General features: G+C 41.0%; 1 protein-coding gene across 4 annotated transcripts in view; it reads left to right on the forward strand.

Moving 5' to 3' along the window:
- The first annotated feature begins 756 nt into the window (after positions 1-756).
- MXRA5 (matrix remodeling associated 5) overlaps positions 757-25,652 on the forward strand; it is a 30,333-nt gene continuing 5,437 nt past the window's right edge. For 2 of the 4 annotated variants that reach the window (XM_090064106.1, XM_090064123.1), the window contains exons 1-6: positions 757-1,392; positions 7,189-7,405; positions 13,254-13,383; positions 13,619-14,009; positions 16,923-21,977; positions 23,911-24,811. In XM_090064106.1, coding sequence (XP_089920232.1) covers positions 7,218-7,405; positions 13,254-13,383; positions 13,619-14,009; positions 16,923-21,977; positions 23,911-24,811 — 6,665 coding nt within the window. In that variant the 5' untranslated portion in view covers positions 757-1,392; positions 7,189-7,217. Of the gene's footprint in view, positions 1,393-7,188; positions 7,406-13,253; positions 13,395-13,618; positions 14,010-16,922; positions 21,978-23,910; positions 24,812-25,652 lie in introns of those variants that run through there. The other 2 variants (XM_090064112.1, XM_090064132.1) reach the window with 2 other exon arrangements.

Here is a 25,652-nt window from a genome sequence, read left to right on the forward strand (position 1 = left end):
TGTGTTAGAGACTAGAGATTCAACTCCAAACACTGGCTGGTTCAACAGTAGGTGGCTTCTAGTGCCAACTTTTTTTCCCCTAAGCTGTTACCACAACATGATTCCATTACCAGACATTTCTGGCTACTGTGCTGTCTATTTCTATGGTTATTTCTCTGGCTTTGTGGAGGAGTTCCAATCCCTATAGATTTAACTGGATTGAGCAGGAGCTACACATTGGATAGAGTTCCCTGCAATGAGTCAAACTAAATTGGGTTTGGATGTCTGGGAGGGTTCTGCATACCTAGTTAAATAACAGAAATAAGAGTCAGACAAATCTCAACTCTCTGCAGATTTTGGTGTACATTTGACAGTTGCTTGTGCTAGGAGGAGCTGGAAACTAAACTCCACCCCTCCCCCTGCTTCCTTTTTTTTTAGGTGTAATGGCAACAACTATTTGTTTTGCCTAAACAGAGGGTGTGATGTAGCATCCTAAGGTCAACAGTTTGTTGGACTCAGCACGAGGTGCGACCTTTTGCATTTAAGTCCCACTACAAAAGTTGGGTCCGCAAGAAACTGGTGTAAGGACTGGAATGCAGGGGGCAGGGGTTGAGTTATTTTACTCCAGGCATCCGCCTCGCCCCAGATGAGTGGGGCTCCCCAGCAAGGGCTCAATTCGCTCGGCAGCTCCCTCGCTCAGCTCCCTCCCCACCAGCCCCTCTCTGAAGAGCCGCCCACCGAGAAAGAAGAGAAGATCAGCTACTCCCCCCTACTTCAAACCGCGCCGCACAAGCAGCCGGGAGGCGGAGGCGGAGCCGCAGCCGGAGCAGGGCATTGCTTGCCCAGTGCTCCGGGCGCTGTCTCCCCATGCCGATTGCCTGAGCTGGGTCTGGCTGAGGGGGCAGACCGCCTCAATTTCACCCTCGTCCGTTTCACCCTCTCAGAGCTTCCCCAAGTGCCTGTGAAGTGACCGGGCGGCGTGAAGCGACTTGTGTTGTCCCATCTTTTCCTCCAGGAGCGAGAGATCCCTGGATTCATTCTGCTACCTAGAGATACACATAATATCGTATGTGAGAGAGAGAGTCTATACAGAATATATTGCGTCTATTCTATATCTCTCTCTATCCAGCAGTTCTATGGAGGGGCTCGCTCTTCCGGAGCCGTGGATGATGTCCCACCTGCCAACTGACAAGGCATGAAGAGTCCCAGGCCGGGCTTCCTGGGGCTGGGGTGAGCTCCTGGGTCTTGGGTACCCCGAGAGCACGCGGAAGGAAAGCGGCTGGAGGGGAGGGGGGTTGCGCTGAGACAAGCCCCGCCGAGCCGGTGCAGGCTGTGGAAAGCCTTCTCCCCCGCTGGCAGCCCGTGAGGAGGATGGGCGCTGCGGACACAGCGCTGTGAGCCCCTTTGCTGCAGGTACGTGTGTTGCATCGCGTCTGGCCTTGAAGGGCGGGGGGGGGGAGGGGGGAGATGGGAGGGATCAAACGGAGGGGGCAAAAAGGGCTGGTTCCCCAGCACGGTGCTTCTCGACTTTGTTTGGAACCAGGACCCCTGTGTACATGGGTGCCCCTTACTCCCGACCCACTGCCCTCAGGCAGCACCTCAGGATGCTGAATCACACCCTCTATTTAGGCAAAGCAAACAGTTGTTGCCATTACACCTGAAAAAAAGGAAGCAGGGGGAGGGGGGGATCTAGTTTCCAGCCCCAGCCCCCCAGTGTGTGGGGGTGCGGGCAAGGGAGGCCCAAGCAGCCCCTTGCAGGCTGGGACGGGCTGCAAGAGAAAAGCCACCGTTTCCCGCACTTTTCTCCTTTAAAGGAGAATTCATGTTGAAAGTTGGTTCGCGACCCGTTCGTGGATTCTTGCCACCCGCCTTCGGGAGGTGCCCACGGGGCCGAGAGGCACTGCCCTGGCACGCTTGCAAAGCACAGGGGCGGGGCTGGAAACCAGCCTGGTGTGGAAGACTGCTCGGGGGCTTTTCTTTCTTGCTTTTCGCTTTTCGCTGGGGGGTGTTTCATTTCCAAAAGCCTGGCGCTGCGGAGGTGAAGTGCTGACTCAGCTCCGCCGCGGGAGGCGGGGGGTTGCAGTCGCTCCCGTTGGGAAGGAGGGCCATTTCTCCCCTAATGGAAAGCATCTGTCTTGCAGCACAGTGGAGGGCAGAAAGCAGCCCCCACCCCCCCTGGCCGCCGCTGCAGGAAGCCGGCTGCTTGCGGGGAGTGGAGCTGGGGAAGTCATCGGCAGCATCCCCCTCCCGGCTCCCCACTGCTCAGCAAGCTTGGGGCCCCCGCGGGGACAAGCGCTGGCTTGGCATCCTACAGGCAAAACCAGAACGAAAGTAGCGGGACAGGCAGCGGGAGGGGAGAGCTGCCAGCCCGGGCAGCCGGAGGAGGGGGGCTCAGGGCAGCCCGCCCCGCAGCAGCCGCGGCCTCGGAGCATCCCCCGGCGCTGCCGCCCGGCATTGTCCTTGCTCCCAGCGGGCCTGGAGGGGGGGGGCGGAGCACCTGGCGAGAGAAGCCGATTGGTTCCCCCCAGCTCCCAATAGTGGGAAGCAGCCAATCGCAGCCCCCGGCCTGAGCCGCGCTGCCCGCGGACACACGGGCCTGCCCCGGGGCTGGAGCGTCCCTGCCCGGGACGGGGGAGCGTCGTGCCCTCGGGGCGGGCAGCCTCCGGGCCTCTCCCTGGGCATCCCTTGTGCTGTGTGACTAGTGAAGGCTAATCCGGGAAGCGATAGCGATAGCAATAGCAATAGCTGTGTGACTGGGGGGGAGAGGGGGTGGCTGCACATCTCAGCAGGGAGTTGAGGGTTGTTGGTTGCAGCCCTGTTGGTCTAAGGATATAGGCAAACAAGGTGGATCACATCTGTGGGTAGATGTGATATGTTTTTATTAGACCAACTCCACCCTTTGCAAAACAAAATTGTTCTTTGCAAGCTTTTGGGGCACAAACACCCTTCTGCAGGCACCAGGAGACTCTCCCTACGCCTGAAAAAGGGTGTTCGTGCCCGAAAGCTTGCAAAGGACATTTTTTTCCAACTATTTAGTTGGTCCAAAAAAAGTTATCACATTTACCCAAAGAACCTTGTTATCAGGGAGCTTACCTCCTGGCCCCTGCTCTCTCCTGCTTCCCTATTCCTTGCCCCTGCTCTCTCTGGAGCCTGATGGCAAGTGCTCCAAGGGCAAGGAATTGAGAAGAGAGCCTGCATTTGAAGAAGGCTGAATACAGTTATTCTTTTTTTCAGGGGGAAATAGCATTTTTTTCTCTCTGACTGTTCTCTCCTCTCCCTTATATCCTGTCTCTTTCCTCTTGCTTCCATGAACATGCTTCCCCATCCTTCTTCTCTGCTATGCATCCTTCTTTCACACTGTCTACACTCCACTGGCCCTGCTGCCTGGTGAAGAGACTTACAGTCAAAGGAAAGCAGGGCTGGAAGGGGCCTCCAGAGGTCATCTAGTCCAGTGGTTTTTAACCCTTTTTATACCAGGACCAGGGACAGCACTAGGGGATATTGTGGGGGGGGCTATAGCCACCTCAAAATTTGCCTTAGCCCCTCTGTAGCCACCCCTCCCAGCGCTGTCACCACCCACCTACCCTGCACAGCTGAGCTCACTCACCTACCCCATGCAGCTAAGCTCACAAAAGTGCTATGCTCCCAGCAAGGGCAGTGCCAGCCTCTTCCCAGTGTGGAGGCTGGGCCGGGGCTGGGCTTAGAGTGGGTGAGAGCAGGGCAGGCTTGGCTGCATGCTGGAATGGGTGGGTGGCAGTGGTGGAGGTGGGAGGAATGGCTATGGGGAATTAAGATGAATTTTGGGGTGGCCCTGGCCCAGCCCCCCCCACTAGGAAGAGGCTGGCACCGTGCCTGACCAGGACCCATTTGTAAACAATGATGGCCAATCCAAACCCAGTGAATACTTTAAGTAGAAAACAGCCCCTTGGCCTTGCTGGTGCCACATACTCCCGACCTGCTGCACTCCCTCAGGCCCCAGCCCTCCAGTGTGTGGGGCACGGGGTGGGTATATGTAGGGTATGGTGGGGCCCAAGCAGCCTCTTGCAGGCTGGAACTCTGCCAACCTACAGGGGAAAAGCCACCATTTCCAACATTTTTCTCCTTTAAAGGAGAATCAGTTTTTAAAGTTGGTTGATCATTTTTAAAGTATGATCATGAACCTTTCATATATTCTGGTGATCCACTTGTGGGTCATGACCCACAGGTTGAGAAATGCTGATAGTCCACATGTAGATGTGGCCAGAGTTGAGGGTACTTTTATGTAGAGTTGAGATGATGGTTGTATGGCATGTTTTGATACGGATGATCCACGTACTAAATGCATACACAAGTACTAAATGACTGTGCAGTAACTGGAGTTATTGCATAGTAGCGTCGCTGAATGGCTTTTAGGTGATGCTGACTGCACAGTAGCTTGTTACTACTCCACAGTAGCATCGCATCATGCTTCATGCCATGCAACACTACTTACTACACAGTAGCTACTGAACTACTGTACAGTCAGTGTCTCATATAGGCGTAGCCCCTGGCAACATTGATTTAACATCCTGCCAAAGCAGGGGAATCATGACAGCTCCTATGCATGGGTTTTGCTTCTTCTCTTGCTCCTAGGAACATTCTTTGTTGCCTACTGGTTCTCCTCTCACCTTCTGTGTACTAACCTATCCCCTTCTACCCAACTCTCCTGCACATGCTGCTCATATGCCTGCTCCCCTTGGCATGTTGTTTAGCTGCTTGGTTTTATTCTCTCTGTTCCTCTGAACACTATAATCCCATTATTGACTCCTGCTGGTAAAAGGCAACTCCACACTCATTGGTATTTCCAATGCCTACTTCTGTGTACTATTAGAATAATAAAATCCTAGAATCATAGAAAATTAGGGTTGAAAAGAACCTAAGGAGCTCACCTAGTCCAACCCCCTGCTCAAAGCAGGACTGTTCCCAATAATGTCATGCCAGCCAAGGCTTTGTCTAGCCGGATCTTAAAAACCTCTATGGATGGAAATTCCACAACCTCTCTGGGTAGACTTTTTTTAATGCTTTACTACCCTCCTAGTGAGAAAGTTCTTCCTAGTATCTAACCAATTTGTCCAGTCTTCCAATGTGTTGAGGTCTCTCTGAACCTTAGCACTACTCTCCAGTGCATCTACTACTCTACCCAGCTTGGTGTCATCTGCAGACTTGCAGAGGATGCACTCTATGCCATCTTCCAGGTTGTTCCTGAAGTTTTTGAACAAAACCAGCCCCAGAACTGACCTACTATATATATATAGTAGATGCCAGGGGTCAGTCCTGAGGCCAGTTTTGTTCAATAACTTCTTCAACGATTAAGAAACCTATACTATATATGTGTGTGTGTTTGTGTGTTTGTATCTATATCTATATCTATAGATAGATAGATATATGTGTGTGCATGTATATCTATGTATATATATATCTATAGAAAGATATATATAGATAGCTATATCTAAGTGTAGGTTTACTTAGGAAGGTGCTTCCTGTGCTTGCTCATTTGCTTTGCCTAACATTTGATTCTTGGAAGGCATGTCAAATCCTCTTTCAGGTCATGCAAAAGGAGTGGTGCCTCTTTCAAGACTTTACTTTCAGTTTCCTAAACTTAAGTATCAATTTCCAAAACCAAATGTTCCATTTTCAATTGTAGATTGAATCATGGAAATCTTTTGATTATTTCACTTCTCATAAAAAGCATACATGTGAGTTACTGATTTAAACATCATTTAGGGAGTTTAAGTACATTGCATAAACCAGAGTTAATAAATATTAGGTATGAATTTGGAATTTTTCAGCTTTCCATAGGACTGAGGAAACTTTGGATGCTTCAAACATTTCATATTACCTTCCCTTTTTCCCTACATGGGTAAAATATTTGTCCAAGTTTGTTTTGGCATCATAGAGCAAGTTCTGATGATGTCACTTCTGCAAGAATCATGAAAAAGGAAAAATAGTGTTAGTATTTGATATTTCAGGTTGGTAATTTTCATTAAAGAGAACAACACCTAAATAAGTATATAGTTTTTACCCACAAAAATAGTTTTTTGTTTGTTTGTTTGTTTTTATATAATCTTTTAAACTTAACCACAGGCATTTGAGAAAAAACTCCATCTTGGTTAATCCTTTCTTTGAGTTTTAATGGTTTGCATATGAAGTTGGTGGAAAAAATCCCGAGTCTTATTGCTTCCAGATTTAAGAAAGTTACATTTAAGAAATTTGACTTTTATACTAAAATAAAAAAATAAAATATTAAACATTAGATTTTAATGTAGTCATAAACATGTCACAACAGAACTGCAAACATTGCCCTCATTGTTATGCTATCCTGTATAATAACAGTAGGAGTAATAATTATATACTTTTTGTTATACCTTTCATCAGAAGGCCTCAAAGCTCTTCATAAGGTTTTAAAATTTAGGTCCAAATTTTTGGTAACTTTTTTCTCAGAAACTAGGCCATTTAACTGATACACTTAGCCACTGAATTTACTTTCGCAAATGCTTGGTACTTAAATCCAGTGACATTCTCAATAGATTTTGTACAATGAGGATATTTATTTGTATGCTTAAATATGAATTTAGATGTTTAAAATATAATTTTGAAACTATTGGTTTAAATATTATTTTTGGTTACATGAGTTAAAGCCAAATTTTCACATTTAGGGGCTTGTTTCCTCCTAAATCCATATTTAGGTTTCAAAATAATGGTCTAGATTTTAGAATTCCTCGTTTTCTATAGCTCCCATTGGTAATTTTGTCTCAAATGACGTTGTACAATACTATCTAGTATCAAGTTGAAAGTTTGTGGTATGCCAACAACCACTTACACAGATTTCTAGTTCTCTGAGATAAACTGCCAGAGAATGCCATATCCTGTACATATTATCCACATACAAATCCAAAGTAGAAAATGCTTCACCATAGATAATATAAAATTGGTATAATACTGGAAAAATAGTTACTGAAGGGAATAAGAAAAACAAATTACTCTGAAATAGGAAATAACCTGAAAGGAAAATACTGTGTTCTACCAGGTTTTTAAAATTTTCCTTCCAGAATGTATAAATTTGTAAAAAGCCTCTTCTTCATTTTTTTACCCCCTCTGTATTAACTAGAGCAGCCAGAAAGTCTTTTATGTAATTTAAGTGATCATGGTAAATAACTGTGTTTTGACAACATTTTTCTTTTATGAATAAAGCAGGTAAAACAAAGAAGAAAGCTGACAAGATGCAAAAGAGGGCAAATTTTGTGGCACTCTCCGTGGTGCTGATTCTGTCTCTGGGGCTTCCACAAATTGCATTTCCATGTCCACACTCATGTGCCTGTTATGTTCCCACTGAGGTTCACTGCACATTTCGGTCATTAGCAGCTGTTCCAGGAAGACTTTCTAAACATGTGGAAAGAATCAATTTTGGGTTAGTATTGCAATTTTACTGAATGGTTTTACATTCTTTGTATATAATGCCATATAGATCTGTACGTATGCTACATGGTGAGAGATGTGTGTCCTCCTTAGATAGCTTTGTATTGTGAATGATGGTCGATTAGTTGTGGAGTTAAAACTAATGTCTCAGTCAATGGTAAAAAAAATGTTCTGTCCAACTTTAATTGTCAAACATAAATGGGCATTTTTTATCATAGGAGTTATTTTTAAGTCTTTTCATAGTATTTTATAAAGAGGGTAAGTGCGAATCTTTACCTTACGGTCAATACAAATGAATAGAATAATTTATATTACATATGGTTGAGAGATATCCATTAATATAGTAAAAGAATATTTGGTACCACATCTGGAATAAATAAGACATATTTTAAAAAATGCTGTACCCATTGAGAAACTGGTAACTGTGATGGTAGCCAATATGTTTGCAAAATAAGTTAGAAACTGGAAAACGTTCTCTGACTTGTGAAGGATGACTCAGGTTATTGATATATTTGTTCAACTAAAGTTAAAAAAATTCTACATCTTTTAGACTAATCCTGTATAACAAATAATACACCTTTTTAAAAAGGGAACATTTCTATACTGCATCATACTATAGTATGAAGTAACTAAAAAGCATTTGTAGATTTTGAGCCTTCATTGGGTCTCATTTGAAAGCAATGAAACTATGGAGTGATATATATATAAGTACTATAATTAGCCAGGCTAGTTCAGAGTTCCAAATTCTTGTCTGGGGTATTTCTGATCATTTGCTATCAGCATCATGTTATAACAGTACACATTTAGAAAATAAAATTGTATGCACCAATACATATGAATGAAATGATAAATCTAACAGATAAGATACATCAGGAGTCATTTGAGTCTGTTGTCTCAAAGTTATTGCTAAGCAAGATGCAATGAATAGAGACCAAACTCTATCTTGAGATGTTTGCATTTTTCTAACTGGCCCTACATCTTTGACTGAAAATAAAAGGTATTGAATATGAATAGGAGTCACTATCCTAGCTGAAAAAAATTGTATAAAAATAAAAACAGTATTAAAAGAACATTGATGTTGAATAGTCAAGAACTCAAAATTAAGGGAAAATTCAAAACTAAAGTTGCCACTGCAAATGTATTTGCCCCTCTTTTGCGTTGCTTAATTAGCCTAATTTTTCATCCTCTAGAGTCTCTTCAAAGAAGGCGTTAAATACTTATGCACATGACTCATGTCCCATTTCCATCCTGCTGTTTTGAGACATATACAAATGACATCTAGCCTGATTTAAGTCAATGGCGAAACTATTGTGACTTAACTGGCCTTAGGATGTAAACATATAAAAATATGCAAATCAGCATCTTCCTTTGGTCTTCTTATCCTTGTTAGTGGATTTCTTTTAGATTATAAAATGATCTTTATTCATTATTAACCATCTATATCTATATATATCTATATATGCATATATATGTGTGTGTGTGTGTGTGTGTGTGTGTATGCATGTATATATAACCTACCCTTTCAGAAAAAGTAATTATAATAACTACTACCCCAGAGGATTCCAATACACAGAAAGATTCCTTCTGGAGATTAACTCAGGGTAATGGCTGTTTTGTGATACCAAAGTCATAAAAGAGCACTAGAGAATCAGACTTGTTTTTAAACTGCCAACTCAAGTTAAACGAAAAGAATGTAAACGTTTGAATAGCTAAATTAATGCCTACAAACAGAATTAAGTGCCTCTTTTTTACACGTCTGTCTAAGATGATTTAATGAGCTATATTCATCAGCAGAGTCTTACTGTTTATATTGCTGTAGTAATATGAACTATTTGGGAATCTAGATTAACTAAATGAAGGAGTTAAGCTGTTCCACATCAGGCTGTCTGACCTTGATGTGTCATTTTTGTATTAGTTTTATGCTACTGTAACTTCATTTCATGGGGATTACAATGGTGTAAAATAGTACAAAAGCCCACTACTTTATTTCTAACTTGCATATCCATCTCTCTCCAAATAGAATATAAAATTTTGGTTTAGCTTGCTTTTCTTTCCATAGGATGCCAGGTATTCATTTATGACAAAAAAGATCAGCCAACTGTAATTTACTACCCATTTACAGTATTCCTTGATTTAACCACCCAAATAACAGTTGTGTGTACATTTAAAATGTGTATGGCCTGCCTTACGCTTTGTACCCTTCTCCACTGGTGGCTAGGTTTAATTCTGCTATTCTCTCCATTTGTCTGTACTTTTTAAATTTTGTTTGGGGTGGGGGTGTTAATCCATTTTAATCATTTATCCTTTATCTTTCTCTTTTCTTTTTTCTTTATAGCCGGGACAGATTGCAAGCATAAATGAAAAAATATTAAGACATATTCTTGCTGTGTTCTTTATGTCTGACACCGGCTACTTAGGAAAATGGATGTCTCACATAAAATTACTCTTTCCATGCAGACATTAAGCAATTTTCTTCAGGGGTTCTCAGTGTTAGTTATGGCAAGTTACTAGGCTACCAATAAATCCAAGACATTTTTGGTAGAATTTCCGTAGTTCCATCCATGAGATCACTGAATGTTTTTCCACTTCTCTGACCACATAGCCACCTCTTGCTTTCATCCTCCTGGTGCATATACATCTCTTAATCAAGTTAATCTTCAAAGGTGTGTTTACACGTGCATTTACACTATCTTATATTTACCATGCAATAAGTTACTGTGCAGTAAGCAGGAATAGGCTGGCATGTATACATGCACGCTTTACAATGCATTAACACTGTGTGTGGATTGACTTGGTGCTATTTTTACTTCTAAGCAGTCCATGCACATGGTGTTACTGCACAGTAAGGCAACTACACATGCATTACTCCACAATAACTGATTGGGTGTAAATTTGATACCTGCATGATGCAGGTATCAAATTTATGCTCAAGTCAGTGTAAGTCACCATATTTACTCTGCAGTACAGGCATGTACATGTAGACATATGCCTGTTCTGCGCAATAATTTTGGTTACTGCACAGTAAGTGTGCACATGTACACATCCACTGATTAGGTACTACATGACTCTGATGCAGCCTAGTCACTATGTCTCAATGTACCCCTCACCCTGATCAATGGCTAACTCTTGTTTTGATACTCCTTTGTCCCCTTTTCTCACTCAGGCTTTCTCCCTTTTTCTTTACAGACAGAATGACATTAATTTCCATGTACCCTTTTTTTCAAAGCCTTTCTGAAACGTTCTTTCCATTACCTTTCCACAGCCGTGCCATTACCTCTCTGTTGACCTATCTTATTCTCAATTGCAATTGCCTGATCTTTCAAGGAACACATGGGATATGTACTCCCCTTCTCTCAGTCTTTTCATTTCTCACCCACACCCTTCCCTTTACTTCTCCATAGTCACATCTACATGTGCATTAAGGCACTTTTTCTAATGCACATTAAATTTAGTACCTCCAATATGAGGTACTAAAGAAATCTGCATTATACTGCCTTATATGTAGTAACAAATGTCCATAGTTTTTAAATGATGCTTAATGCGCAGTTGCCCACTACTGTACATTAGTGTAATTAAACACTTTTTATGTGATGTTTTAATAAGCAGTAAAATAGGCTATTGCCTATTTTAAAGTGTACATGTAGACATTCCCAATATTTCTCTGTGAAATTTAGATGTTAAATTATTTGGAACATGGAACATGTCATTTTGTTAACTGTGATGCAGATGCTCTGTTTGAAAAATATTAAGTAATAATTATATTTTGGCAATGCCCTCATTTTAGAGGCATTTTCTATTAAAAACTACTGCCAGGAAACACTGTGTTTAAAGCTCAATAGTTGGCACATAATTTGAATTTGCAGACAATTCACCCATTACATGATTGAATTGTGCATGTAGAAGAAATAGGCACAAAATAAACATAAAATAAAAAAAATGTTTATGTAAAAGGGACTTTAATGTAAAAATATTTTTATATAAGCAGTCCTCTTTCATGTCTACAAAATATGTATTCCTTTTATATCATTTCTATTTAGGCAGCCATTTTTTATGAGTAAAACTTGTGCTGTCATGCTGTATGATTTGGTCCTATAAATCAGAGAAAGCATTTCCAGAGGTTGCAACATGACTTATAGAACATAAGACCGATTTAAAAAAAATTCTTAGACCTTTAGATCGTATCTTCAATTTTGATATAGAATTCAATAGAAGTGAGGCAATAAAAGTGCTTTCGTTGAAAATCCTAGAAAAGTACCTACCTGCTTAACTACCTCTGAAATTATAGACATAAGGTACTTTTGAAAACAGGATGTAGACCCCTAAATCATGTTGCTGTTTTTGAACATACTACCCTAAGGGTGTGTCTACATGTTGCCATACAGCAGTGTTGCTGTGCACCGTGCTTCTGTTTTTCCTTTTGGAAGTAGTAAAGCATGGCACAGTAACTGCCCATACTGCACCATGTGTGCCATGTATGGTTAGATTTCACCTCTAAGTTACTGTAGCGGTGCGCTATACTGGGGAAGCGTGCCGCTATGGCAGTTCCGCTGCTAATCATGTAGACCCACATGATCACTATGTCACTGTAGTGTATCGTACGGCAATGTACTGTAGTTTTTTTTTTTCCATTGGCATAAAAGATGTTTTTGTAGGCTATACAACTTGTGTTTCTTTGCTGTCACATTTGTTTTCAGACTAGAAATACATACTAGAATTTTTTCATAATAGGCACAAAAAAGCAATGGAAGTATATCGAGCAGGCTGTTTTCTTAATGAAAATGATTCTGAAATAATGAAACAGAGGGTCTAAAAAGAGATAATTTATGGATGTTCCTTCAGCCCAAATGGCTCTATGATAGGATTAAAATGGCATTAAGAAACAAGAACAGCAAACAGAAATCTTTTGTAAGCTCCAAACCCATCAAGAACACCATATACTGTAAAATCCAAATTCATCTTCTTCGTGCATGGGGCAAGAATATGGGTTAGATTGCCTCTCAGACCCCTTCCAGACTCAGTGGTCTTTGATTCTCTACTGATAGTTTAAAACTCACCCTGAAAAATATTTTAAATGTAATTCACAGCTGTTAGAGGCCAGATCAGCATGTACACTTGGCCTTTGTGCCTATGTACTGGGTGTCCAAATACAAAATTGGGCATCCAAACTTAAGGCTTCTATGTTCACAGATGGCTCTTGACATGCCAATCCAGAAAGTAGAAATAGCAAATAGCCTTTCTGTCCTTTATGTCTCAAAATAAGTTTCTAGACTCAATTTTTATAACTGAAAGTCATTCCCTACATTTTATGTCATTCATTCAATGCCCAATTTCACATCATGAGAATAAGAGAAGCATTTCAGCTAATATGTGGTTTTCTGAATCAAGCATTGCTTGGCAAATGTTTGTTTTTAAAGTTTTCTCCACAAAACTTTATTCATTTATTGTTAGTGGCTTTGCTGGCAACACTATTCATCCTCTGGTTTGCCAGTCTCCATGCCATCATAGACTGGCTTCATGCCATTCCTTGTACCATTCCCACAAAAGTTAGCTTTATGGAAAAGTATACTAACCAACAGCTCTTAAAATTTAAATTCTCATTTATTGCGTCTACTTTTAAATTATGGCCAAACTATCATAAATCAAGGTAAAATAACATTAATGTAAATATGGGCTAAGTACACTTGCCTTGTAAAAATGTATAGTGAGTTTTGGTCCTTCAGCTATACATATTAGGATTCATCTGCAGTTTCTTTAAAATGTAGATTTTATTAATTTATATTTAGCTTTTCATAAGAGTCTGTCATGAAAGAAATATAACCAAATGTTATCATGTTTTCCAGGTTTAACAGCATACAATCTATATCTGAAAACTCATTTGCAGGGCTTACAAAACTGGAATTGCTCATGATTCATGGAAATGACATCCAAAATATACCCAATGGGGCTTTAAAAGATCTTGTGTCTCTACAGGTAATGCTCAGGTATTTCTAAATATTATAAATTGCAAGTTATTCACTGGAAAAAACAAGTAGGATTTTTTTTATTGTCTAGTGGGAAGACCCTTATACTCTTAAATATATTAAAAGATTTTGAACCATACTAATGTAATGTCATGATAATTTTTATTAATGACCATTTAAAAAAAATCTTTCTGCTCTGTTTCCCTGTTATGAATAATAAGTTATTTCTTTCTTGGTCTTTTTAGGTTTTCAAGATTAGTTACAATAAACTGAAAGTCATTACAGGCCAAACACTTCAAGGACTTTCAAGCCTAATGAGATTGCACATGGACCATAACAGAATTGAATTCATTCACCCATATGCTTTTAATGGATTAACTTCCTTGAGATTGCTCCATTTAGAAGGAAACTTAATTCAGCAGCTGCATCCCAACACATTTTCAACATTTATCGTTTTTGATTATTTCAAACTGTCAACAATAAGACACCTCTACCTGTCTGAAAATGCCATTAGGACACTGCCTGAAAGGATGTTTCAGAGAATGCCACTCCTGGAAAATCTTTATCTTCATGGAAATCCCTGGTCCTGTGACTGCAACTTGAAATGGTTTCTTGACTGGAATGAAATGTCAGGAGGTAAGGAAAAAAAGAGTGATTTATTATGCTCAAGACTATGGCAATGTCTTATTAATTTGCCATGCCTCTGCTGTCCATATGAAACCCTTCAGTATCCTCTGGGCTGTACTGCTTATATCTTGTAACTTTCCTAAGAGCCATTGTGTTTTTCTCACTATACTAAAAACAAGCATCTTAATTAAATTATAACCAGGAATTTAATCAAGAAGCAATTATGAATCTTTAGCTAAATTCAGTATCCTATCACAGGGTGAATCATGAATCCTTTACATTAAAAATGCAATAAAAAATAGAAATGAAAAAGGTTGGTGGAGTCATAAAATATATCCATGGTGCAAGAGCCAAAATACTGGCTTTTTTGTTATAAATTCAAATGAAAGTTACCTAGGGCATGTCTACATGTGCATTAATATGCAGTGGTTACTGTGCATTTAGTTAGTACCTGTTATTACCAGCACTACTGAACAGTAGCAACAGCACACACCCTTTAGGTGATGGTACTGCACAATAAAATAATTCTACTGCGCACTAGCACATTAGCATGGTTTTTTCCTGCCATACTGACATGTGGTAGAATAAGTCTACTGCACTTGTAGTATCTCATGTAGATGTGCCCCCAGAGAATTAAAAGCTGTTTCTAGGAAGACATTTGGAGAACTGGAAGCAATACATTCAACTCTAGAACAGAGAAGGGGAAAAAAGGGAAGAGGGGGTTAGGACTAGGAGATACATCTGGAAAGTTGCAACAATTGGGAAGGAACATATGTGATTATGGTTTGCCACAGTTAATCTATGAAGATCAATATCTTCTAAGTCAGGATGTTTAGAGCACACACACACATTTGCAGGACCCAATCTACAATGGCACAACTTCCTTAAAGCCATATGATCATAGATCTGGTCGTGCTTATACACACATTTGCTGGTGCCAGTAGCTATGGCAGGAACACGGTCTCAATCATTCTAGGTGGGAGAGGGGAGGACAAGTTTAAGAGTGGGGCTGGCAGGTCCATGGGAGGTTTTGATGAGTCTGTGGGGGTTTTGGCGGACCATGGGGGGGGTCTGTGCGGGAGGAGTAGTAGGACTATGAGTGTGTTTGGTAGGGCTAAAAATAGCATAAGGAGTGGGGGGTGGGGGTGGAGAAATGTGTAGGCCAAGGGCTAGGGTGAGCATCTGGGCTTTCCCAGCCCTGGGCTCGTGCTCTGAATATGTATACACCCTTAGTTAGATTGGGCACAGGTTAGCCTGATCTATGTAGTGTACCACCTCAGTTGAACTAATTTAGACTGGGCCAGCCTTTTATTGCCTGATTTAAACTTCCTGAATATCTGTACAGTTCAGCACTTAATTCAACCTAACCTTAACTAGGTTTATCTGAGAATAATGTGTGCACATACCCTCAGTTATGTTCAGAAATAGCAATGAAGATAACCTTGCAAAGTTCAAATGATGAAATGATCTTTATGTTCAGTTATTTTTATAGGATTCCTTCATCCATTTTATTAGAAACTCTGTACATGATAGGGTATGATCATAAGTAGTGTTTTTAACAATGATTAGTCAAGACTGTTTCTCTCTGGGAGACAGTTCTCTGTTGAATAAGCCCTGAGGCTGATAATATTTCATTTTACTTTAAAACATCATACTTTGACTATCTAGAATTTGATTAATTCATTTAATTAAATATTCCAAATCTCAATTAAGACAAAAATCCCTACAGGGAAGAGGGGGTGTCAAACTAACAAGTAATATTTTAATTATAAATGAAATTTTAACAACAAATATTTTGGTAAAATGGAAATACTTAATTTTGATTATTTTATATTATATAATAAAATTTTAATACAAAGTATAAAGGGAAAGTGTTTCAAATGAAACAACCAAAATGCTTTGTTTTGAAAATGGCAAAGTAGACTTTTTATATTATGATGGTGTTTTGTTTCAATTTAATCAGTATAAAAATGACATTAAAATCAATGCGTTTTCTTATGAGTTCTATCCCAATAGTCTAATGGATAAAGCACAGGTATTTGGAGCCAACAATCATTAATTCAAGTCCTATCTTTAGTGAAACCATCAACTGTTTCCACTGATTGTAAAAATTACTTATGCTTCAAGGCCTCCCACATAGTCTAGTTGGTTAGTTATGGGAAGTTTCATTTTTAGGATGTGTTAGTGACAGTGGTGGGCATAGCTATCTTCTAAGCAGTTGATCTGAGTCTGATTCCTAGCCAATGAAACTCAAGCCTTTGAGTTAAGGGGTCTGGACAAATTGACCCTTTGAGTCCCTTCCAATAGTCATGATTTTATGACATTTTAGTTTTGATGAAAATATGTTTGCTGATGGAAAAATGGCATCAGAAAAACGTTGAAAAGATCTAATACTTACTCTTTTAATGCCACAGTGATAGAAATGTACCTTTTCAAACACTGAAGTCTATATTGCTTCATCATTTTTCCACATACTTTATTTTGCAAACTAAAAGGTAACTCTTCAAGCAAATAGGAACGTATTTGTGCATCATAAATAAGGGTCTGTTTCCCTGTATGTTTCTATTCATTTTATGGGTAAAGCAGTGATACGTTTGAATAAAATGGCCTGGACAATACAGGTGATGGTTTAAAAAGTGGCCTTCCATACCTATACTTCTTGAGGTCCGGCCTGTGAAATGGTGAGTCTGATTTTCAGAAGAGTTGAGCATTGAAACCTCCTATTGAAGTCAGTGGTAGCTGCTGCTGCTCAGCACCTGCCTCAGCTGGAGATCTGGAATGGAAAAAGAAGCTCATAAGTCACTTCTGAAAATGTGACTTATGTGTGTTGCTAAAGCATTTATTAAGATGTCTGGATAGTGTCAGACTTCTGTGCCATAATTTTGTACAGCTTCCTAGAATGTATGCTTTTTGTGTCTCTAGGTGTCTTAAAGTGCAAAAAGGATAAAGCCTATGAAGGAGGACAGCTCTGCTCCAAGTGCTCCAGTCCCAAACACCTGGAGAAACAAGATATTCAAAATTTAAAGGATATATCATGTAGGAAACCCATTATACAGTCCTCACTGAAACAGAACAGCAGCGTTGATGAGGAGGAAGATGGTGATAGTTATGAGTTTCCTATGGAGGACTTTCAGTCATCCACATGGAACATTACTCTGAATATGACTGACGAGCATGGAAACATAGTGAACCTGAACTGTGAAATCAAGAAACCAACAGACTCTACCAAAATTCAGTGGAACCAAATTTCTCCTCAGGAAATTGAAATTAATGCTACAATTTCACTGGATTTTGAATGCACAATGAACCGAGAAAACTATGAAAAACTCTGGAAGCTTATAGCTTATTACAGTGAGGTGCCTGTTAAATTAGAAAGGGAAATCATGCTTAGCAAAGAGCCTAAAATAAGCTATCGATACAGGCAAGGCTCAGATTATGATGCCTTTTATTACACAGGTGTCAAAGCTCAAATACTTGCTGAACCTGCTTGGGTGATGCAACCTCTGATAAACATCCAATTAAACAGGCGCCAAAGCACAGGGAAAAAAGTAGTGCTGTCTTTTTTTACTCACTTTTTCCAGGCCATTCAGACCAAAGACACAAAACCTCAGAGAAGCAGTTGGGTAATGATAGAGCAAAGTCAGAACATAAGGACAGCCCAGAGTGTGATTGAAGGCTCAGACTGTCAGCTGAGCTGCAATGTGAAAGCATCAGAGAGTCCCTCCATTCAGTGGGTGTTTCCAGATGGGAAAAAACTGAAAGCTCCTTTTAATGAGAAAGAAAGCAGGTTTTCCATCCTCAGCAGTGGCCAGTTAATAATCAAAAGAGTGGACTATGTTGATTCTGGATTGTACCACTGTGTTGCTCAGGTGCGAGATGAAGTAGACCGAATGGCCTATCGAGTTTTAGTGCAACCCCCAGTGATTCAACCAGCTGACTCTGATGTCATGAGGGTTGAAAAAAATGTTAGAGAGCCAATAGTTGTGCCTTGCAGAGCAGTTGCTGTACCAGATGCAGAGCTGAGCTGGATCCTTCCAAATGGCCATGTGCTTAATCATTTATCAAACTCATCAAAAGGATACATGTTAGACAATGGCACGTTGTTCATTCCAAAGAGCCATACCAGTGACAGTGGCTATTATAGGTGTGTGGCAGTCAATCAGTGGGGATCAGATCAGTTTGCTGTTAGGGTTACAATAAGTAAGATGGTATCTGACAGATCCTTTAAAAGGGTAAAACTGAGGAAGCGTCCAATTTCAAAAAGCTCCACCAAGAGAAGAGGGGGTATAACAGAAGATGAGGGAGGGTCAGGTACAGAAGAGACCAATGAGCCCCCACGCAAAAAGAACCACCTGAAAGACCAGGAAGTATCAGTTAAACAAAAGAATGACCTGGTACCTGAGGCTCAAATTAAAAAAGGTAAAAAAGGCAGGAAAAAAATGAAATTCTGGAAAGCTGCAGATAGAACCCGAGAAAGCAATGTGGCAGAAGGCCGTAGAGTATTTGAATCTCGAAGGAGAATTAATATGGCAAACAAACAGATCAATCCACAGCATTGGGCTGACATTTTGGCAAAGGTTCGTGGAAGAAATCTGCCTAAAACAACAGTAGCACCCACGCTTTCTTTAACAACTGCATTGCCCTTAGTTATGCAGAAAGCCACAACAGCTCCTTCTCCAGTGGCCACTCCACCCCTGAAACCAGCATTGGAGACAGAAACTGATGTAGAAGAGTCTTCAGCAGAGGCATCCCACGTGGGTGAGAATGAGCTGCCCTCAGTCACGATTGCCTCCACTGTTATAGGACAGGATTATAACCAAGATCACAGACCTTCAGGTCAACCCACATTAATGAGCACAGAGACAGAATACAAGCATTTTCAATCACCTACAAGTATATACACTGTAGAAAACCCTTTTGCATGGGTGACATATGTTTCTCCAGCCTCTTCAACCTTAGTAACACAAGATCAGCAGCATGGTAGTCAAAAAAGGGATTATTTTCTGACATCCAAAACAAGCATGAGTACTTACACAAAAGAGTTTCTTAATAAAAAAATGATAACTAGCATGCCCCATACTCAAAGTAATTTGTTCATAGCAGAAAATACAGAGGCAACACCTCCCTATTCAGCAGAGGAAACATCTGCTTCTGCAGAGCTACCAGAGGATGCTGCTCTCCCTACTGCATCCCAACCTGTAGATTTCCTTACCAGTGTGGAGACAACTTCACACAGCACTGAAGTGAACCATGTGCATGCTGACTCTGTACATTCTCAGAAGAATGAAATCAGCTACATAGACTTAGTACCCATTTATTCATCCGCTACTCCATTTAAAGGTTTTGGCACTGGAGACAGCAGTTTCATAAAGCATCAGCATACAGGGGTACCAACAGGTCAGACTAAAATTGCAGATGTTGAGTTAAGCAGAAATGATCAAGTTTTCACAGTAGGTAATGGCAAAACCGGTGAAGAGCCACAGATTAGCAAGGACATAGAGACTCACATAAGAATGTCTAGTAGCAGCCAGGAGAGTTTCAAGAGAGATGCACATAAAAATGTGCCTGTTTCAAACCTATACCCTGCATCTACATTGGCAAGTACTATCACTCCTCTTAGAAAAACAGAGCTGAGTATAATTGCTGCTTCATTTGGCAAGCTGACCACTATGGCAATGGTGACAACTCCATATAGAAAAACTACTTCCTCTAACTCATTGGTTACACAGCATCCCAGAAAAAGACCTTATGGGAGGAGAAGATTAAGACTCAACAGATTTCGACAAAGACCAAAGCCTATTCCTTCTGCTGCATTTACCACAGAGAGAATACCCATTGTTCAAAAAACCCCTAAACCAGAATATATTATTAGAAGTACACCTGGAACTCTGATAGGGGAGGATCAGAAAAATAAGGCTAAGAAACAAATTGAGAAAGATAAGCAGTTAGAGATGATTACTTCTTTAGTTACAGATGCAAATGTTTTAGAGAAATCGACTACAGATTTAGCCTCTTTACATTGGCCTACTTCTTCTCAACTTGAAACCACAAATGTGACACTTTCTACTACTTCTGAAACCTTGGTAGTTCCTGTGACTGCTATCACAAATACATCAAAATATGATGGACTTAACAGAGCTTCTGTTACAATGTTAAATGTGTCCCCTGAAGCAGACCAGGAGACATCAACATACCATACCTTAGGTATTGTATCTGAAGCAGGTTATGAAGTTACAGATGGTAAAGCACAGGAGACAAGCACTGCGGTATCCTCTGAGCATATCTATAGTTTGGTATCATCGGCCAGGCCCAGATACTCAGCCATTCCAGAATTTCAAGAAGAATCTCTTCCTGTTGGCTCAAAAAATGAAGAGAATGCAATCAGTCCTAGCATATTCCAGTCCACACCTGCCACTGTGCTGCACTCAAGTACTCCTGGTGACTTCGTGGAAGATTGTAAAGATCTGTCAACTTCAGATGAACTGCAGGAGTCTTTAAAACCTTTAAAGACAACAATAGTTACTGCACCACTGCATCAAAGTGAAGCAACAACCTTATCCTCTTCCTACAGCACAACAGAATCTCAATCTCCTACTTCTACAGAAACAAAGAAATCTATTACTATACCAGTACAAACTGAAATAAAATCTTTTCTGTGGAGCAGGAAAGAAGACACATTACATGCATTTGATAATGAACCTATTCCTGTACATACAAGTCCTGGCTCTCCAGCTACATCTGTTACCCCTTTCTCATTTACAAAACCTACCACTCCTCCTTCATCTATTTCAAGCAACTTACATGTGTCTGTTCATTCTCCTACAAAAGAAAATAACATATTTAAGCAAATAAGATTGCCAGAGACCAAGAGAACTGAAGCCGACAGTGTAAGAATTACACTTAGCTCAAGGCAAAATGCTTTTTCTACTCCATATTCAAACCAAAACAGAATTAATGCACAACCCAAGGAAGAACAATTTAAAAGGACCTATATTAGCAAATCAAACAATAGTTTCCTGCTGAATTCAAACTTTCCCCATCAGCCAGCAGGGAAGATACCAGTCTTAAACCAGCGACCAGTTATTGTGCCTCCAAAGCATATTCCATCAAGGGGCACAGTGAGGTCCCCGTATCTAATCACACAGGGCTCATTTCAGCATTTTGTAACTCACCAGCCCCTCCACTATACTAACAAACCAGAGATAACAGCTTATGCAGCACACACAACACAGGATAAAAATGCCCCTCTTGCAGAACCAACCACCACAACAGTAGCCACTCCATTGCACAGAACTAATTCCCTCACTCCAAGCAGGTTTAGCAATCAAAGTCAAAACAGATACAATATCCACTCCAGAATTTTTGGCAATAACTATATTCCTGATAACAGAGGCACATCTGGGAGACTTCCAAGTCAAGGAATTCCATATTATCCTAGTCTTAGAATTCCATTCATCTTTAATAGAACCAGGATATTCCCACATATAGGAATTAATCCTAAAGCGGTGGTGCCTAGTCCATTTCCTCCAGAAAATACAAATGAGAAGAAAATTGTCCAGCTTTCACCTACCAAGAGTACAGTAAAAAATACTGCCTCAGAGTCCCCAGTGTTTCCAGTACCTCCACAATTCCACATCTCAAGCACCACACTACCTGCCACAACTACTTTGAAGATCACCTCTCCAGCACTTATCTCTCAGAGCAACACACCTCAAATAACTTCTACCATTCAGTCCTTCAGAAGCATCCATTATAATAATAAAAAAGTTCCACTTGTGCCGAAACTGGGAGGAATTCTGACACAAAATTCCAGTGTAATTCAGGTTTCAACCAATTTCCGAGGACTTGGAGAAAGACCTAAAATCACCACAAAAGGTTCTCACAGCTTATCTATCCTTGCTGAAACAGATGCTATTATTCCATGTGAAGCAGTGGGAGAACCAAAGCCTTTAGTGACTTGGACAAAAATCTCCACAGGTGAGTTATTCAGACATTTATTTTACTCTATGCAATTATTTCCATATAAGAATACAGTAGAATAATTTGTATTGTACAACAAATATCCAAAACACCAAATTACACCTTTGTCCCACTTAGTTATGGGATCACTAGGCTTTATAAGGCTTTATAAAGACTGCCAATGGATTAGAGAAAAACCTCCAGTGTTTTACTGAGAGATAAAATATTTTTTCAGTCTTTTGCAAATGTGTATTCTGAGGGTCTGATCCAAAGCTCATTGAAATAAATGGAGAGACTTCATAGTTTTCACTACATTTTAGGTCAAGCCAAAGTGTAACTTATTGTTAATATTAAAAGTCATCTCCAGGGAAAATTGTGAATTGCAGTATTTTGGTAGCAGAAATACGCTTTTATTCCTCTATCCTGCAAAGCCTCCAAGAGTGAGCTCTTGCCTGCATAAAAATTTATGGTGATGTGCCCTATGCTCAGGATTGTGCTCTAGAGTTCTTTACATTGTATGTCCAAATATATCAGTTCCTGAAAATCATGCAGTTGAAGAGTTCAAGTATAAAGACAGCATTACATTCTGAAAAAGTTTTCTCTCTATTTTTTAAGTATTAACAATGGAGATATAAAGGCCAAATTTTTCAATTAGAGCAGGGGTTGGCAAAATATGGCCTGAAGGCTTGATCTGGCCCACCAAATGATTCTATCTGCCTTGAAGTTGGTCCTCTGAAGAAGAATTGTATCTGGCCCATGCCTATCCTGGTTTTCAGTGCCTTCCGCCCTTTTTCCTTACCTGCGCCATAGCTGGCTGCTACAGCGGAAGCAGCTCCAGTGGTCAGGCAGCTACTCCCCTCCCTGCCCACCTCCCCCACCCCCAGCACCCAGTGTATGCTCCAAGGCAGGGGGTGCTGAGCTCCTGGCCATGCTTCTTCCCTGAGAGGCTATCTGTGTACGGCTCTGACCCTGTGGCCATTTGCAGACCAGACAGCCCAACCTCTGGAGAGAGTCAAAGCTCAGGTCTGGTTCTCCCTACTGGCAGAGGAGGAGGTGCAGGGCAAAGAGGGCCAGGAACCATGAGTTATGCAGGCTCAGCTGGACTGGTCCAAGGCCTGGTAGGGGCGTGGGTGCCACTAACATGGTGCTGCACTGTTCCTACACATGATTTTGGGCCATGCCATATGGGTGCAGCTGGAGTGGATGGTGTGGCTCCTTTCTGACCATGGCATGGCTTCTGCCTGACCCTGAGTTCAGGCAGGAGCCAGACACTTCAGTTGTGCCCCTGTGACCTGAATCAGTGCATAGGAACACAGCAGAACATGAGCCTGGCCTGGCTGCATGCCGGGGATACAGGGCAGGGAAAAGGGTACAGGGAGAAGTGGGGAACTGACTCAGCTGGGCCTAGATAACCCACAGATCCCACCCCCCTTCTCCCTGCACCCCCTCCCTTGCCCTGAGTCCCCAGTATGTGGCTGAGCTAGTGCTGCACTGTGTTCCTGTGTGCCACTTCAGGCCACATAGGTGCAGTGGAGCAGCTGGTGTGGCTCCTGCCTGACCTGTCTGCATGCTAGGGAACTTGGGGCGGGAGAGGGGTGCAGGGAGAGCTGCTAGAAGCTAGTGTGTGTTTGTGTGTGTTTGTTTGTGCGTGTGTGAATGCATGTGTTTGCATGCGTGAAGCCCTCAACAGATCAACAAAACTTGTTAAGTGGCCCTCCAGCTCAAATAATTGCCCACCCCTGGACTAGAGTCAAAGGCATTATTTGGCTCAAATGGATCATTCCTAACTGAGGGTCTGTTCTCTCTGTCTATATCCACTTTTAAATTCTGCTTGGTTTATAAGTATTTGGTGTTGAATAAACACAAAGTTTTAAAGATCCATAAGTGCCTTTATCTGTAATTACATATGACTTAAAAACAAGCCCTTCAGCTTTTTTTCACCTCTTTCCAGGAGCTCTGATGACAGCCAACACAAGGATACAACGGTTTGAAGTCTTGAAAAATGGCACATTTATTATCCGAAATGTTCAGCTTCAGGACCGTGGACAGTATTTGTGCACTGCCCAGAACCTGCATGGTGTCGATAAAATGATTGTCTTGTTGACAGTAATTGCCCAGCAGCCCAAAATACTAGTTTCGCGCTACCGAGATATCACAGTTTATTTTGGAGAGACAGTGGTCATGGAATGCCAGGCCAATGGGATCCCAAGCCCACATATTTCATGGATTTTTCCTGATAGGAGGATATTACAGACAGTGACTACTACTGAAAGCAGGATAATGCTGCATGAAAATCGAACTATGACCATCAAGGAAGCTACCTTTACAGACCGAGGAGTGTACAAGTGCATAGCTAGCAATGCGGCAGGAGCTGACAGTGTAGTAGTGAGGCTTCACATTGCAGCCTTACCTCCCATAATCCATCAGGAAAAACAAGAAAACTTTTCTTTGCCTCTGGGACACAGCATTAACATTCACTGCAGTGCCAAAGCAGCACCCCTACCCAGTATTCGCTGGGTGCTCCTTGATGGCACGCAGATCCGACCATCTCAGTTTGTTAACGGGAATTTCTTTGTTTTCCCCAATGGAACCCTTTACATACGCAATGTCTCCCCGAAGGACAGTGGGAACTATGAATGCATTGCAGCAAACATGGTGGGTGCAGCCAGGAGAGTAGTACAACTCCATATAAAGAAGCAGTCATCTAACGCCAAGATCACTGGGAGTTCTCCCCAGAGAACAGATATAACATACGGTAGCACCCTACGACTCGAATGCAGTGCTTCTGGGGACCCCTGGCCCCGGATATTATGGAGGCTGCCTTCAAAGAGGATGATTGATTCTTTGCACAGGTAATTCCCTATGTATAGTGTCATATACAAACTACTTGAACAATAGGAGTTTTTTCTTGATTTCTCTAGGCTTTGAATGGGGCCTTAAATCTTTAGGAGAATTTAATCTGATAGAAGATTCCAAAGTAAAATCTATTTTAAATAATGATAATAATGAAAAGAGGATAGATTGTTACTACTTGTCTGTTAAAGCTACTCTCCAGGTATGCTAAAGAACCTAGTGGCAAAAAAGTAATGATATATGCCTCTCATTTCAGAAAAGCATTTTTATGGCCCCTAATTGCATAATATGTGTAGTACAGGAAAGAGACCTGCCTATAAAATAAGAAGGTTTTCCTCTGAGGAAACGAGACTGCTTTGAGCAGGATTTATAGAATGACTTGGATATTTGCATCCCTATTGCACAAAACTGCAAAACACAATGAAGCATTGTCAAATCTTGAATGAAAAGTGTTTCCGTCTCCCAACTAGTACATATAACGGTACTAATAACGAAGGAGAAAATATGTGGAATTAAAATATATATATATATATGTTTACAGATTTATGAACCTAGGGAATTTTCCCACAATATGTGATGATATATACATATACAGTAAAACCTTGTTAGTTTGATATTGAGTAGTTCAAAGTATCAGATACACTGAAGCTATTGTCATTCCAGCACCCAACAGATAGGCTTTTGTATGCTTTAGGATTTTTTATTTTTATTTATTTTTTAGTTGTAGCACGCAAACTTAGAAACTGGATCAAGAAAACCTCCTTACTTTGAAATCTGAAGTCCTTTTATAGTGCCTTGATACAAGATCGCTAGCTATGTCATCTATCATTAAACTGTTGT

This window comes from Crocodylus siamensis, chromosome 1, assembly GCF_052110815.1.
Source record: "Crocodylus siamensis isolate JL-2025a chromosome 1, ASM5211081v1, whole genome shotgun sequence".
NCBI lineage: Eukaryota > Metazoa > Chordata > Crocodylia > Crocodylidae > Crocodylus > Crocodylus siamensis.